A 16,483-nucleotide genomic window follows, 5' to 3' on the forward strand; every position below is an offset into this window, starting at 1 on the left:
CATCCACAGGAAGCTGGTTATTTTTAACCCATTACCTCCACAAGTTCTGCAGTCTCCGTGCCCCAGAGCGATCCTCATCCAGAACCACATTGTCAATGTTGGACGCTAGGAAAAGAGACAGGCGTTGGCAACATTGGGGGTGGGGGACAGCAGAGAGTGGGTGGGTAACGTAGACAAACAAGCACTGGAGCTGAGGGAGACGGTTCAGAACCACAAACAGCTTCCAGGCCTGAAGCGTTTGCTACGTGGGCCATCACACTGCTCTTTGAGAATTCCATTGTGCTTGCCCATAAAGACCAGAGAAAAGGAGGAAATGAGAAAGAAGGAAGGAGGGAAGAGAAAGGCTTCCAGCCACTATTACAGAACAGCTTCTGCTATGCTTGAGCAAGCCACCGAAGACCACCGCCTGCTCTGTCCTGTCTCTAAGCAGTGGATGCCACAGTGATCTCCTGATAAGAGGACCCCAGGGTGGAGTTACGCTTTCGGGTGGAGGCAGGAAACCTGTGTCACGACTGTACACTTCAGCCTGCACTGGAGACTGAATGGTCTTCATATCCAAAACGTTCCCTGTACGTAGAAGAGAAGCATGCGAAGGGAGGCAAACTGGCTCGCATTCGACTCCCTGACACGCTCATTTTCTATGTGCAGATCATATTTTTGTATGCTCCAGCAGTCAGGCATGTGAGCCTCCATTTGCAGTCATTTGCCACCTCCATGAAAGCCAGGCCTTGGAGACAAGGAGGGCGGGCGATAAGAAGAAACTGAGGAAGGGGAGTGACAGAGAATCACAGGGCAGTGGCTCCAACAGCCTCCGATCACAAGCCAATAAATACGAACATCTGAAACAAGACAGAAAGGAAGTAAGTGTGTGTGTGTGTGTGTGTGTGACTGCCCAGAGTACCACCCTGACTGAAGAAAAGCCAAAGGGGTATTAGGTTATTAGAGAAGCTGGAGCCATTAGTATCATGGGTAAGAGGGTGAACCAGGGGCCTCTCGTCACAAACTCAACAAGTGGCTTCAGACAAGCCAGGTGATCTCAGTTCCCCTCCTTGAATTTTCGACAGAGAGGAATAATAATTCTGGGACCCTTTCCAGGACTGTTGTCAGGGTTACCAAAAACTGTTATGTGGAGCTCTTTGAGCGCTAGGAATACATGAGGCCATTGGAAAATGCTATTACTGCTCCCCTCAAGGGGGGGGGTGTCCCCTAGGGCTGGCTGCAGAAGAGGGACCAGGGCTCGTCTCGGGCTCAGCAGCCCCCCTTTCTCCATGCTTCTGGCCTGGTCTGGAAAAGAGGTTAAAAATGGCACGAAGCTGTAATTGAAACTGTAGAAATGTCCCCTGGACCGGCTCCTGGGCAAAAGGACTTGCCTCTGAGGGAGAGCGCTCCAGTGCCTGGATCCCTGGATGGCAGCATAGCAAGTACAGGGGACAGTTCTCCCTCCCTTATCAGGAGACCACTGCACTACCTGATGGATGAGAACTCAAGCCGGGGGGAATTATGCTACAAATGACAGAGTCTTCATGTTGCGTATATATCCTCTATGTACCTGTGGCAACTATGCAAAGTTGCTGACTACACTAGCAGCCCCCAGCCCCATTGAAAGAACCTCACCCGGCAGAAAAGCAGCAGAGAAGGAAGGCAGCCGGTGAAGAGGAAAGGAGCTGGAATGAAGAGGATAAAAACAAAAACCATTCTTACCTTCAATTTCTTCTGCTCATGAAGTGGTGGTGGTGGTGGGAGGGCGGACAGTATGAGCCAAATAATACCATCAAAACCAACCACAGGGTGGGGGGTGAATGGGGAACAGAAAAGCGGAAGGAACAAATTAAGATGTGGCACAAACCAAGCAGAAGCGAATGAAATGTACGGGAACTCAAAAGAGAAGCCACAGGCCGGGGGGGGGGGAGGGGGAAGGAGGAGGGGAGCACTGGCAGGAGGCAGGGGCAGCCTTGGGGCCACGGCCCGGGCCCGGGGCTGCAGCCAGCCGGGACAAGCACCTGCCTCTCTCTCTCTTTTCGACAGCTAGAGAAGTAAATGGATCCTTCACATCTCTGCAATCAGTGGCTCACAATCCACAACTCTTACAGAAAAGTTTGATTGGTTGAAAAGTTTGAGAAAAATGTGCATGTTTCAATTATGATAATTTAAAATAAATAAATAAATCAGGATTTAAAAAAAGTTTTCAAATTCTGTTAGGAAAACACACACCCCTAAAAGCCTTTTTAAAATGCAGTCACGTTTCAATAGACGTCCTGTTATAGGGGCCTGACCTCAACCAGAAATGGAAGAAATATCCTAAAGAGTATTAATTAAAATGGTTATTCAAAGGGTATGCTTTCTCGGACCTCTTTAGGTTGGTTTACAAGAAGACAAGTGTTTGAGAACTACACACCAGCCAGAAACTGCCTGGCTCATCAACAGCAGGAGCTCTGCTGAAGAGTTCTGTGGGACTGTAAAGGTTGCACGGTCTTGCCTTGTATCGCCCAGGCATCGGGAGTTGCTCTGAATCCCAGATTTCTGCACGGGAAGGGTTAATCTTACCTTTCTCCAGGATGTCCTCTGCGCCGTCTTCCCACTGATCTTCATCTTCATACTCATCATCCACATCTGGAGGAAAGAGAAAAGGAGGGGGGCAAGGGCCGTGTGGTAAGCAAGGGCCAGACCTGGAGGGAAGGGTGTCATTGCTCTCAAGACGCTCTGAAATGCCCAATCCAGAAGAGGAAGAGCTGAGGAGGTGAAGGAAGGCTTTTTACCAGCTTCGTCCAAAATAAAGCCTCCGTGTCTGGGCTTCTTGGCAGGCCGGTCGTCATCCTCCTCCTCCTCCTCTTCATCGTATTCTTCCTCTTCTTCCTCCTCCTCCTCTTCTTCCACTTCTTCTTTCTCACTGCCTACGACACTCACACGCTCTTCTGCCTGCATGGTTATCAAGGGAGAACGTTCATCGTTGACTCAGAGGTGGCCCAAGCTGAAGCCCAGAGAAATCAGTGTTGTTCGGTGGGTGTGTCGGCATGAAAGAACAGCTCATCGGTTTGGAAAACCACAAGCCCCTATTCCCAGTCCCTCCCTATTCTTGCACCTTGAACAGGGGGTTCCAGCTCCCTGAAGAAACTCTGTTCCAGCACAATCCTTGGATATACTGGTCAAGAGCCAAAAAGCTACGTTAGGCATGCACAAGTGCTCCCACGCAGGTAGTGGGATTGTGGATCCTTCCTTGTTTCCATGTCACAGCCTGCTTAAGGCAAGCTAATAACAAGACTAGAACAACCCTGAAAACTCCACTGTACAGCATAGAGAGCCTGCAAGTGGAGAAATATAATTTCTTTGCCGCTTTCGCTGCCCCTGAATTAGCTTTGACATTGGCACACACAAGTATCCGACTGCATGCATTTGGAATTTTCTTCCATCTGTGCTCAAGCAGAGGCCACCAGTGAGGGAGGAAGCAGCAGCCAGGCACCTCTCCATCGTGCCTGGGTCCAGCTCCAGCTGAGAGCCCTCCTTCCTCCTGCTACCAACTGCCTCTGCAGAGGCCACCAACGAGGGAGGAAGCAGCAGCCAGGCACCTCTCCATCGTGCCTGGGTCCAGCTCCAGCTGAGAGCCCCCTCCCTCCTGCTACCAACTGTCACTGCAGAGTACACCAGTGAGGGAGGAAGCAGCAGCCAGGCACCTCTCCATCATGCCTGGGTCCAGCTCCAGCTGAGAGCCCCCTCCCGCTGCCAACTGTCAACTGTAATTGCTGAACTTTGCAACTAAGATTGTAGTGCCTGAATTTGCTTTCCTTTAACCCCCTCCTCCTCCTCCCTCCCAATCCCCTTTCCTTTTGTGTCATGTCTTTTAGATTGTAAGCCTGTAGGCAGGAACTGACAAGAAATACTTTTGTGAGCTGCCGTGAGAGCCATTTTTGGCTGAATGGCGGCATAAAAATGCTTAAATAAATAAATAAAATAAAGCTATCTTCCATCTTGTGAACCGCCCAGAGAGCTCCGGCTATTGGGCGGTATAGAAATGTAATAAATAAATAAATAAATAAATAAATCTTGCTTCATTGTTCTCAGCCACGGAGTTGTACTTATTATTACATTTTATATCTTTGCCTTTTTGTTTCTCTTGCGGCTTACGTGGTCCTCCTCCTCCTCTCCATTTTATCCTCACAACAGCCCAGGGAGGGCTGAGATTTGGCTGAGAGGCAGTGACATGTCCAAAGTCACCCAGTGGGCATCATGGCCGAGTGGGGCTAGAATCTGCATCTCCTGACTCCCAGTCCAACACTCTAACCACTACACCACACCGGCTCACTCTATGAACTCTTATTAACCGAGAGAGGGTGCTCAGGAGCAATTATGTCGACTGCCTGGGTAATTTGTGCATTCCAGAGATTGTCCAAGGCTTCGACAGGAGAGCCACCCACACCAGCCAGAACACCCACCCTGCTTGGCCTTTGGAAACCCTCTGGATCCATTAACCTCTGGGGGAGGACCAGGATCCCGCAAATCTAATCCAAAGCCCTCACTTTCTCCTCAGCTGAACAAAAAACAAGTCTACTGTGTGCTCTGCTACATGTGTTGAGACAGTCCCATGGCTGTCACAGAGACTATGAAGTCCTGAGCAGCCTCAGGCAAGGCATCCCCAGCGTGAATGGCGATGTCACCTGGAACCACCAGTCTGAGGGTCCTCAGAACCACATCTGAGATCACCTCCTTCACGTCAGGTAGGGAGACGCACCCGCCTGCCTGCATCTTCTCTTCTCCTTTCCTCAGCCTCACCTCATTCTCCTCTACCTCCTCTGCCTCACTGCTGCGCTCGCTCTCATCTTCAGAAAAGTTGCTGTCCTCGCTGTCAGACATTCTGGCAACACTCCTCTTTCCTGAAGGAAGAGAAACGTTTCGTTAAAAGCACAACACCCGCAAATACAATAAACGGTATATGCTTGCTGATGAGGAGAGTAGGAGAAGGGATGTACATAAAAAGACTGCAAACAAAAAAGTCTCAACTGTGGACGATGGAATTAGTCAGATAGAAAGTTTCCTGGCATGAAGACAGCCAAGAGCTACCATGCTGCTTGGAAATCTTCTGCAACCACTTAGCAGAGTAGTTCACAAAAGTGTTGTTGGCCCACAGACATTTTTACCGGCCCACCTTCACACATACAACTATGTGTGGCTGAAAAACAAACTGAAGCTGAATCCAGACAAAACAGAGGTGCTTGCTGTCAAGGGCTCTGACCTAGGTTTGGAGGTGTGTCAACCAGTTCTGGATGGAGCTACACTCCCCCTGAAAGACTGTGTTCGCAGTTTGGGGGTGCTCCTGGTTCTGTCGCTCCAAATGACAGCCCAGATAGACGCGACGGCCAGGAGTGCCCACTATCAGCTTCGGCTGATACGTCAGCTGCGCCCCTTCCTAGAGTCGGAAGACCTAAAGACGGTTGTGCACGCCCTGGTAATCTCGAGGCTTGACTTCTGCAATGCGCTCTACATAGGGCTACCATTGTACCTAGTTCGGAAACTTCAACTAGTTCAAAATAGGGCAGCCAGGTTGGTCACCGGTACATCTAGGGGTGAGCATATTCCCCCAACATTAAAATCACTCCACTGGCTGCCAATTAGTTTCCGGGCAAAGTACAAAGTGTTGGTCATTACCTTTAAAGCCCTATATGGTTTGGGTCCAGGTTACCTGCGGGATCGCCTTCTCTCATACAGTCCGCCTCGCACACTCAGGTCCTCTGGGGTGAACTTACTTCAGTCAGCTAAAACTAGGCTGACATCAGTTTCCCAGAGGACCTTTTCTTCTGTCGCCCCCAGATTGTGGAATGGCCTGCCGGAGGAGATTCATAAAATTAACTCTCTGTGTGATTTTAAGGCAGCTTTAAAGACTAGCCTTTTCCGGCAGGCCTATCCAGATCAATGTAAAATCAAGAATTTTTAAGATGCATTGATTCTGTACTAATGTTGTTCCCTGCCTCGATCCAAAGGGAGAGGCGGGTAAGAAATAAATTATTATTATTATTATTATTATTATTATTATTATTATTATTATTATTAGGAGGGAAAAACCTACTTCGGTGAAGTTATCCTTCCAGGTTGCCTGGAGGATTCTTTTTCTCGCCACAGAAACCCAGGCAAGTGGTAGTTTACAAGACTACTCCATAATTATGGCTGCCTGGAAGGACTGGAGTACAGCACAGTGATACTAAATCCTCCGGCCTTCCTTAGATGCCTGGTCCCTTTTGGACTCCTACAGTGTAAAGGAGCCACTCTGTGTGCCAAGCATCAAGAGAACAGAGGCTAGGTCTGCAAGAGACCGAAGCATCAGCAGCTACAGGAAAATTGGGGCACACTCACACAAGCTGCTAACATGCAGTTTGGATTCTGTAGGTACAAATACAGCCTTCCCAACTCAGTAGCATCTAAACAGCTCCCAGATGTTAAACGTCGCCCCAACTCCGCCACTGAAAGGGAAGGTGACCCTTTTCGATACAGGTATGGTAATAAGGTGTATTACACTATCATATTCCTGCCTAGTTTGGACAATTGGCAATTATTTACTTGCAAGGCACAAGTAGAAACCACTCCTAAGTGAGAGATACTACACCCAGCTACGATGCACTTTCACCTGATGGGCGGAGAAAACTTACTTAGTTTGAAGAGGAGATTTTTAAATTGTCCAAACAACAAAGAGCCTTGTTGCACCTTAAAGATGAATGAATTTATTCTGGCATAAATTGCCAAGATTTGCATGACTGCTGTGACAGCGAACTGCTATCAATGCATCCATGGAGATTACAGTAGGTGCAAATTTGGTACTGGTTCCAATAAAGGTACAGTACTAAAAATGCACCACATCACTGCAATGTTTCTCCTGCTTTTCAAGCACCATTCAAGGTGGCACTTTAACTTATACAATGTTAGGAATTGCATGCAGGTGAATGAGCAGGCTGCTGGAACCTCTGCTTTGTACCCAGCATAGGAATCCAGCAGGCTGCTAGAAGAGGGAAGCCCTCTCCTCCACGCCCAGCATACTAGACTTCTTCAACCCTACACACCCAAGAGCAACCATCAAACATAGCTACTTCTACATACTTCACATAGGTGATCTCAGATGGGGCAAGGGCCAATGACAAAAAGAAGCACTCACCCACAACTGTACATACATCATGCACACATGCACTGCCAGAACTGTAAGGAACGAGACCTTATGGCAACATATGAAAGCAATGGAACTGAAGATTCGAAAGAGTCTCCTATGTATGCCAGTATTTTAAGCAAGAAAGTTTTTCACAAACAAGACAGATAAATCAAAACTATTGTTCCCATATCAGAAATGTATACCTGGGGGGAAAGGACTTGCCCAGTGATCTTGTGACAGGACTAGCTCGCTAAACTACATTGGACCTCATTTCAGAACACTTACCAAAAAAACCTGTAATACCTCTATCAAAGGCGGAATGTGCCCTTATTTTTTTACAAGTTTACATTTCTCCAGATGAAGCATTTTCTTAAGAAGTGTCATCTTTAGATAGAATTATACATTGCAAATCTTTGAGACATTCAGTCAGAAGAAAGGCCTGTTAAACCAGCTGTATATTTAAGTACTAGGAGTTGCATGCAAGTGAATGAGCAGACTGCTGGAATCCTTCCTCTGCTCCCAGCATAGGAATCAAGCAGACTGCTAGAGCAGGGAAGCCCCCCTCCTCCATGCCCAGCATAGAAAAGTAGACCTCTGAACTTCCTCTGCCAGCCACAAACAGACTAGTAAAACTGTTGTGGGCTTATTTATAACCTAAGGCTGTGTTAAATACAGTGAGATTTGCCTCAGAATGAATATAAACAGATCTGGGCTGCCAGTTTTTCAGCAGAACCTGACACACTTAGGAAATCCTGCACTCAACCAACTGATGCAAACCATCATTCTACAGACACAGAAACACATCACTCAGGAGCGATTGAACAACTTGGGACGAACATTAAAGTCCCTTAGAGATCAGTAACACTTTGAAAGCCTCAATCTGCCCCACTGTTCAGGGTCCTGAGAGAGGAAAGGTTGAATTCCCTAATTGCTCTGAGCTCTTTTATTGCAGTTTTTGTTCCATTCAGTTTATTCCTTTTATGGATTTGGAAGTTTTGTGGCAAGCTGACTTATTGAGAGGCTGGATATAAAACTTATAAATAAAGCCCCTTCAATGCAGACCCAAAAGTGAATGGGCCAAATGCACAGCAGGCAACAGTTGACAATTATTCTGAATTTAATCCAGAGCACAATGGTGCCCATTTGGCAGACTGTGACTCAAGACTAAGAGATTAGGAACAGAAAGAACTGATTTGTGCAGCTTTGGCATTTAACTAAACTAGCACCTTTATTTCACTGATTGATTCTCCTTTTCTTGCCTCTTTAAAAAGTTGCGTCCTTACCTTTGAGATTGTAAACCAAGGGCAGGGCCTGTGGTATTTCTAGTTTTTCTAGTAATTTTAGGCATAATATGATCATCACAAGAGCAGCCTAGCTGAAACAGACCAAAGGCCCGTTTAGTTCACCATCCTGTTTTCCACAGAAGCCGACCGGATGCCTACAGGAAGCCCACAGCACTCATGCTCCCCAACAACTGACATTCTTGACATACTACCTCTGAACAGTGAAGCTCCGTACAGATTACCATGACTAGCAGCCACTGCTAAATGAAGTTTCCATGTGTGTCTAATCCCCTTTTGACACCATCCAAGCTGATGTCCATCACCACGTTGCAAGGCAGTCAAACCATAAATTCATTCTCAACAACATGTCACACACAGTTCGTTCTTTGGTCATTGTATTCAGCAAAATGTCGGACTTCAGCTCCCCCAGGGGTCTGGGGACAACTTCAGAAACCATGCTGAGGTTATCTGGACAAAAACGCAGGAAGAGAAGGGTTTAAGACAGAGCCAGGAGCAACAGAGTAAACAGTTGAGCGGTTACGTGCCCTGCCAGACAAAAGGAAGCAAGTTGCTGCTTAGCTCAAAGCAGCCACAGCTGGAGAAAAAACGAAGTAAGTATTAAGAAAGCAACCCAGTGTGAGCCACAAGCTAAGAAACCAAGCTGGGGCTGATCCCCTGAAGGCCCCAAACCACACAGTTGTGAGTATACAGCAGCCTCCCCCAACCTGGCACTCTCCCCATCCCTGTAGGCTGTGAGTTCGGGGCTGAGGATTTTGAGCATGTGTGGAGGGACACTTTTCATAGCACATCGTTTCCAGGTTATGTTTACAGTATTTATTTTTATTTGTAGTCTCGCGTTGTTTCCGGCTTTGATTGATTTTGGGTTTTTTCTTCTTTTCTTCTCTTTCCTGTTATGTCAATCATGGATTTTGGTACTGTGCCTCCATCAGCCGCTTCGAGACTGATGTTTTGTTTTGTTTTGCAGTGGAAGCAACACATACATTTAATAAATAACAACTCCCCAGCATCCTCCAAGCGATGCCATTGGGCCGGCCTTCATCAACCTGCCGTCCACCGCAGTTGCTTTGGACTACAACTCCCAGCATTCCTGAGCATCAGCCATGCTGGCTGGGCCAATGGGAGTTGAAGTCCAAAACATCTGGAAGGCACCCGGTTGGAGGGGGGCAGTTGCCGTTGGCCATGTTGGCAGGGGGGATGATGGGAGGTGTAGTCCCACACATCTGGGGAGCGCGAGGTTCGGGGAGACGGCTGGACAGAGACACCCTGAAGGAAAGGAGGGGGAGGGGCTTCTCCTTCTGTGAGGGGGTGTCTCGTGAAGGGTCAAGGGTCACGCCGGGGTCAGAGGTAGCGCAGCCTTACTGGGGCCTAATCCTGGCCTGAGGCGACCACAAGGCCGGAGTGCGGAAAGCCGTCACTGGGCGCTGCCAACGCGGGCGGGCCTCTTCCCTCTCACCGTCTAGCGTCGCGTCTCTTCGCTCTCAGCTCTCAGCCGGCGCCGCGGCTCCTCCACGCACCGCTCCGCCGCCTCAGGCCTCTCCTGACGACCGCGCGGGACGGAGAGAAAAAGAAGGGGGGGGGAAACCGGGAAGGAGGGGACGAGAAACGAAAGAAATACACAAATACGCCCCCCTCTCACGCCTCAAAACGCAAAGTTCCCACCAAGTCTCGCGAGAACGCGGCGTCGGCGGAAAGGAGGGGCGAGCTGTGATTCGCCAGCAGCCCGCTGCGTGGGTCACGTGCCGCGGGAGCGGCGTGACGATTTCGACGCCGGCGCTGCTGACGGCAGGGAGCCACGTGACACACTCCGTGCCCTTCCCCCTCCCCTCCACGCCTCGCGAGGCCCGCCTCCGTTCTCCGGCAAGGCTGCCCACGTCACGAGAGCGGATTGGTGGGATTGGGAAGGAAGGCCTAGCCAATGGCAGTGCTAGGAGGCAGGTCAAAGGTTACGGGGCGGGAGAAGGCATTTCGGGGTTTCCACAGCGACGGGAAGAAGCGCAGCCTGGGCTGTTGCTGATCTTGCTCCGCTTTGTGGTTCTGCAAATTGCTTTTAGGCCTTTAAGGGCGTGATCTGTGGGTCCTACAACTCCCAGCATGCCCCACCCTTGCTGGGGCATGCTGGGAGTTGTATTTATTTATTTGTTTATTTACATTTATATACCGCCCCACAGCCAAAGCTCTCTGGGCGGTTTACAACAATTAAAAATAGTAAACATTAAAAGTATACAAAAATTTAAAAAACATAAAAACAGTATAAAAACAACAGTATCCATTTAAAAACAACAATTGTTTTCTGCTTAGACAGAACAGTTGTAAGACTTTTGTTCTGTCTAAACATACGTATGGCTTTTATTAGTACATCTATATCCCACTTTCCCCCCTCTTGCATTGAACCCAAGGCCTCTGACATAGTCCTCCTCCTTTCCATTTAACCTTCACAACAACCCTGTGAGGTAGGCGAGGCTGAGTTGCTGCCCACTTGAAAGGGAGGACAGATTTTAAAGCCAACTACATAAGTGGAGCCTGCTGGATCCATTGAGTACAGCATTATGTTCACACACTGACCAGCCAGGACAGGCATACAACAGCACCCTCCTGCCCATGTTCCCCAGCATCTGGTGTACACAGGTGTATAGCCTCTGATACTGAAGCTGGCACATAGCCATCAGGACTAATAGCCATCTAACATGGAGTTTGCCTCCCCGCCACTTTTCCTTTCCTTTCATACAACAGCCACACACTGAGTTGACACTGGGCAGGGAACAGAACCTGACAATGGAAGAAGGGAAGATTTTCATAAAATATGTTACTGATCTGTCCAGGTAGAATGAAATAAGAAGAGAAAACAACATTGCTTTATTTATTTATGCTTCCCTTTCTTCAAAGAGCTCAAGTAGTCATAGAATCATAGAATAGCAGAGTTGGAAGGGATCCAAAAGGCCATCGAGTCCAACCCCATTCAATGCAGGAATCCACCCTAAAGCATCCCTGACAGATGGTTGTCCAGCTGCCTCTTGAAGGCCTCGAGCGTGGGAGAGCCCACAACCTCCCTAGGTCACTGATTCCATTGTCGTACTGCTCTAAGAGCCAGGAAGTTTTTCCTGATGTCCAGCCGGAATCTGGCTTCCTGTATCTTGAGCCCGTTATTCCGTGTCCTGCACTCTGGGAGGATTGAGAAGAGATCCTGGCCCTCCTCTGTGTGACAACCTTTTAAGTCATCCTTACCCTCCAATTTTACCTTCAACCCTATAAGGTAGGTTAGGCTGAGAAGGAGGAAGTGGCCCAAAGCCAGGTTCTTGGCCTTGGGGATTTTAACCCAGATCTCCGTGGTCCGAGTCCAACATTCTAACCACGATATACCACACTGGCATTCTTCTTGGTGTTCATCTCTTCAGATGGTTCATCCCTCACCACTTCCTGGACTTCTTTTGTTGTTGTCTTCTCCACTGTCAACATTTAGATTGTAAGCTCTTTGGGGCAAGGAATGACTTTCCTTGCTTTGTTTATGTTACTGATGTTCTGTTTGATGGAACTAGATAAAGAAAGTAATCTCTGGTATCCATTGAGGGAATGGATAGTGGCAATTGAAAGATGGCAGCGGTCTGGACCGATAATATATTGGGCTTTCCCCAGCCCACTGGCTCTTCTTTCCCCTGGAGAAACAAAGAAAGAAATTGCCTACAGATGCAAGAATAGAAATGGCACGGCCTTTTAACAAACAGAGTTGAAATCACTTGGGAGTAGAGATTGCTCCAGGGAATAACATTCTGAACAGCACAAAGGCCCTGATTGGCTTGCTTGGCCGTTCTGGGAGACGGGGAGAAGAAGATGCAGATGGCCACATCTGCCTTACGAACCTTAACATTTTTCACTCTTCTGCTGTAGGCTCTCTAAGGGGAATGTCCTGTCAGTTGGGATTTCACCAACATAGAGATTTGAGCTCCAGAGGGAATCCACATGGAGAGAAATCCTGGAAGGGCAGCAGGGTCAAAGATCACCACTGTTTTTAAACAAGGGACATCTGGCTGTCCTGTTTACTCCACCAAGAGGAAAAGTGCAATGATAAATTCTGCAGCGATAAAAAAATGATAAACATTGAATGTTCATGCAAGGTCATCAAGTAGATGCCAGTAATTTAATTACTCACTTAATTGTCTTTTGGGGATACAGACGTAACCTCCTGTGCTCCAAGAGTTGTATGCGTGCTAGTTCACCATTATGCCAAGCATGTACTGGTGAGGGGAGAGGGCGATTGGCTGCCAGTCTGCCACCATTGCAAAGGAGCACAGAAGCGAGGCAGAATGCCGGGCGTGCTGCAGAATTCGCTTTCATTTAAAAGTTTTAAAAAGCTAGTTTCTATAGCTGAAGACATACATGTGTGGATAATTTCCGTCTGAAATCTCAGAAGCCAGAAACTGGGTGCCTGTGCTCGCCTTTACTTTCACAGTGATAGTAGAACCAGGATCAATTATGTAAAATAGTTTTTAAAATTTGCCTAAAACTATGTGCAAAAGAAAGGTTGGACTATGATTTCTCTTTATTGGCTTTAGTTATTCATGTTGCAAAACTCAAGTTTTTCCCAGGGCAACGATTCAATTCTTTTAGCGCAGAGTTTACATGGTTCCATGTTCAGGGTTTTACAATCGCTTCAAAATGTCTCTGAAGCCTGGAATGTTTTCCTTGGCTCAGGCTTCTGGTGTTTGAACCCTCCTCTGCTCATGCCACAATTTGGCACCTAAGTACTTCTGGCTGATCTTTTGCCGCGGATGGACCAGCTCCTTGTAAGTAGCCTCTCAATCGAGTCTCCAGAACCGCTCACATCACAAAGGTATTGAAGACACAAAAGGTGAACTGCAGTCAATCAATTCCCCTGATAGAAAGAGAGAGAGGATCTTTTACTTTGGAGGCAGCTCTAATGGCATTTATTTATACATATTTTTGTGAGAAGAGAAGGGGAGGCAGGAGGAAAAAACAGAAAGGCAGCCAATACAGAACTCGCCCTGTCACAGGAGATTTATGGAGCTACGATCAAAGGGCAATTATTTGCTAGGAAACTGGCCATGGTGTACAAACAACTATGAAGTCCTCAGCTAAGGAAGACGAGAGGAATGCAATGCTTCCAAGGCTACACCCAAGTCTGCATGCATCTGAAAGCAGCTTCCTGGGATCTGAAGACAAGGTCCTCTTTCCATCGTAGGCAGCTCTCACAGAGAGCTTCAGGTATGGGGCGGTATATAAATTTAATAAATAAATAAATAAATAAATCTCCTGCTGCTCTCTTTCAACCTTTCCCTTCCATTCCCTGTCCTTTGTAGGTCTTGTCTTTCTAATTTGTCAGCCCAAGGACAGGGCCTGTCTCTCATTATTGTGTGTGTGTATATTGGGAGACAATATTTGTCAGAAACATGGCATAAAAATATAAATACGATTTTTAATATTCTTCGTAAAGCCACTAGGAAATTCGTTAAGTGTGCAACCCTAGGTTCCCTGGATTGATATTGCAGGTGCCAAAGGATATGTTGGGTTTCCCGCTCCCTGAGCAGAACGAGAGGTCTGCTCTCAAAGGAGGAGATCCACCCTCCCACCTCCTGTGGAAATATCTGCAGAAACATCTTACCCTTACCTCTCCATCGTTGGTATTCTGACATCTTCTGACATCCGAGAGGGGGGAAAGGAGGTATGCTGGGTGGGTGTGTGTGTGTGTGTGTGTGTGTGTGAGAGAGAGAGAGAGAGAGAGAGAGAGAGAGAGAGAGAGAGAGAGAGAGAGAGAGGTCAGGGAGAGGCTGTAGGTCCAGCCATGTCCCCAAACTGGCTAGTAAAGGAAAGAATGGGTTAAAAAACAGATATTCCCTGGGATTAATTAAAAGGATCTGCGCGCAGGTGGATAGAAAGACCTACTGCCAATTGGAGCAATTATACTGGGCTTGATGGAGGAAACCTCTACTACAAACTAGACCAGCCTTCTCCAACCTGATGCTCTCCTGAGGTCCTGGACTGCAACTTCCATAATTCCCATCCAGCATGGCCATTGGTGGACAGCAGGTTGCTGCTGCGTTTAAAGAAACCCCGTGCTTTCTCTGCTGTGGGGTGGCGGCAGATAATCCCGAAGGAAAGGGAGGGTGCAGGCTTTTCGGCGCCTTCTGCCCGGGTGGACAGCAACCAATCAGGGGTTGCCATCTGCCCAAGAACTCCTCCGCCGCGATGCTGGAGCAAGGTTAGCTGGTGGATGGATCTTACTTGTGTTCCCCCCCCCCCCGGCGAAAAAGTCAAGGTAAGTTCCAGACTTTTTAAAATTGCAGCTTCACAAGAAAGCCCCACGATGGCTGTGAGGTGGCTGCTGCATCATTTAGCCAACACAGCACCACTGCGCAGCCACCACAGAACTTTCAAAGTGTTGGGGAAGCTGGTTAGGGGATGCTGGGAATTGTAGTCCAACACACCGGTAGGGCTCCAGGTTGGGGAAGGCTGGCGTGGCATACAGCAGCTCCCTGTGTTCTTAGATTAACAACCACAGTCAGAGAAAGTAAGGGACGTGATACTTACGGACTCATAGAGCCACTTGCTGCTAGATGGATGGATGGTTCTGGTGGGCAAAGAAGATGTCGATACAGAAGAGCTGTAGGTTCTTCCATTCACATGGGAGGAATCCGGGTCCTTTTTGCTTCCTGGACCCCTATCCCCCACTCCGATTCCTCCATCTTGCACAGAGAGGCAAAGAAGGTCAGCGGTGACTACCTCAGTAGCCTTTGCATCCAAATATATCAGCTTCGTTGCCACTTTGTCACCACCGTCTGTTTGACGGGATAGCCGCCACGTCCCATTTGCCAGCGTCGTCCCCCGTATCCATCACCCTTAAGGCCTTCCTCATCCATCCGCACCCTAACAAACCGGGGGGTGACCCCAGCTCTGAAGGTACCGATCCTGCAAGGGACATCCTCCGACAGTCAGCTCGGTGCCTTTCCGGATTGAACGGGCCAGGCTGGCCTACGGTTGCAGGAGGACTCAAGGGAGGAGGGGCCACTTTGGTAGCCAGCAGGGAGCTCTCACTGTCATGGTGTTGGGGACGGGCAGTATATCGTCCCCGGGGTGGCCGGAGCTGTGCAGCTCCACTGAAGCAGCTGCAGGAGTCTGTTTAGGAAAACGAGAACCGGCTTCAAGGGGTGATATCGGCAGGGCTGACATGTGGTGCAGGACCAGCCCCTCCGCGGCAGCTTCTTCATCTGGTTCAGGCGGCAGATGAACCGGGAGAGGATCGCCGCGTGGTCTTCCTGCTCATCCAGGATCACCTGCATCTCTTTGTGGAAGCAATCCAGGTGGTCAACATAGCAGACCTAAGAGGTCCCAAGTGGCGTAGGGGAAAGGAGAGGCGAAATCCCGTCAGGAGGCATCAGAAAAGTCAACCGTAAGGTTCTTGGGTTTCCTAGACCAAATATATAAAACGGATCCCCCACCCCACCCCGTCCCGGGGAATACTGCACAACGGCTGGGGAACCATGGAACCATCCGTGGCTGGGGGAAAGGCTGGGGGACCAGGGCAGGAGTGGGGCCACCTGGGTCGCCCTAGGGAGCCAGATTAGAACCCCAAAGTGGGCCCAAGGTTCAACACTCCTGGTTTATGTAGTACATCTCTGAATGGAAGGTGCTGGGAACAAGCAAACGGAGGAGGTTGTCTTCGTGTCCTGCTGATGACCTTCTCAGAGGCCTGCTTGTCAACTGTCCGGGACCGAATGCTGGGCTAAATGTGTTGGAAATGGACAACGACACTTGTTGGTTGTATGGAAAGGGTCAACTTGGTTAACCTTCCTTTATTGATTTAATTGGTTCTGCCCTTTCTTCCGCTCCTATATCTTGACCACTCCCTTTCCAATCTGGCTACGCGCCTCCCTTTTCTCATGTCTCTCCTTCTCGCTCCGCAATGAGGTTTTCTCTTTTTATCTTTAGTAGTAGAAGTGACTATGTATGTTTTTTTGTAACTTAGAATAAAGCTGTTCTCGTTTTCTTTTTTACCTTGACCATAAGTCTTAACAGACCGCTTATTGCAACTCCTGTCTGCCCTCTC

At 48.5% G+C, this 16,483-nt stretch overlaps 1 protein-coding gene across 3 annotated transcripts in view; it reads right to left on the reverse strand.

The window, feature by feature from the left end:
- Nucleotides 1-10,018, reverse strand: part of SUPT5H (SPT5 homolog, DSIF elongation factor subunit) — a 32,378-nt gene extending 22,360 nt beyond the window's left edge. The window contains exons 1-6 of one of the 3 annotated variants that reach the window (XM_063140780.1): nt 9,881-10,018; nt 4,765-4,865; nt 2,757-2,916; nt 2,545-2,610; nt 1,702-1,713; nt 36-105 (exon numbers count right to left, since the gene is read on the reverse strand). In XM_063140780.1, coding sequence (XP_062996850.1) covers nt 36-105; nt 1,702-1,713; nt 2,545-2,610; nt 2,757-2,916; nt 4,765-4,845 — 389 coding nt within the window. In that variant the 5' untranslated portion in view covers nt 4,846-4,865; nt 9,881-10,018. The other 2 variants (XM_063140781.1, XM_063140782.1) reach the window with 2 other exon arrangements.
- Nucleotides 10,019-16,483: the final 6,465 nt, after the last annotated feature.

The sequence above is a fragment of the Elgaria multicarinata genome, chromosome 13 (genome assembly GCF_023053635.1).
Source record: "Elgaria multicarinata webbii isolate HBS135686 ecotype San Diego chromosome 13, rElgMul1.1.pri, whole genome shotgun sequence".
NCBI classification, from domain to species: Eukaryota; Metazoa; Chordata; class Lepidosauria; order Squamata; family Anguidae; genus Elgaria; species Elgaria multicarinata.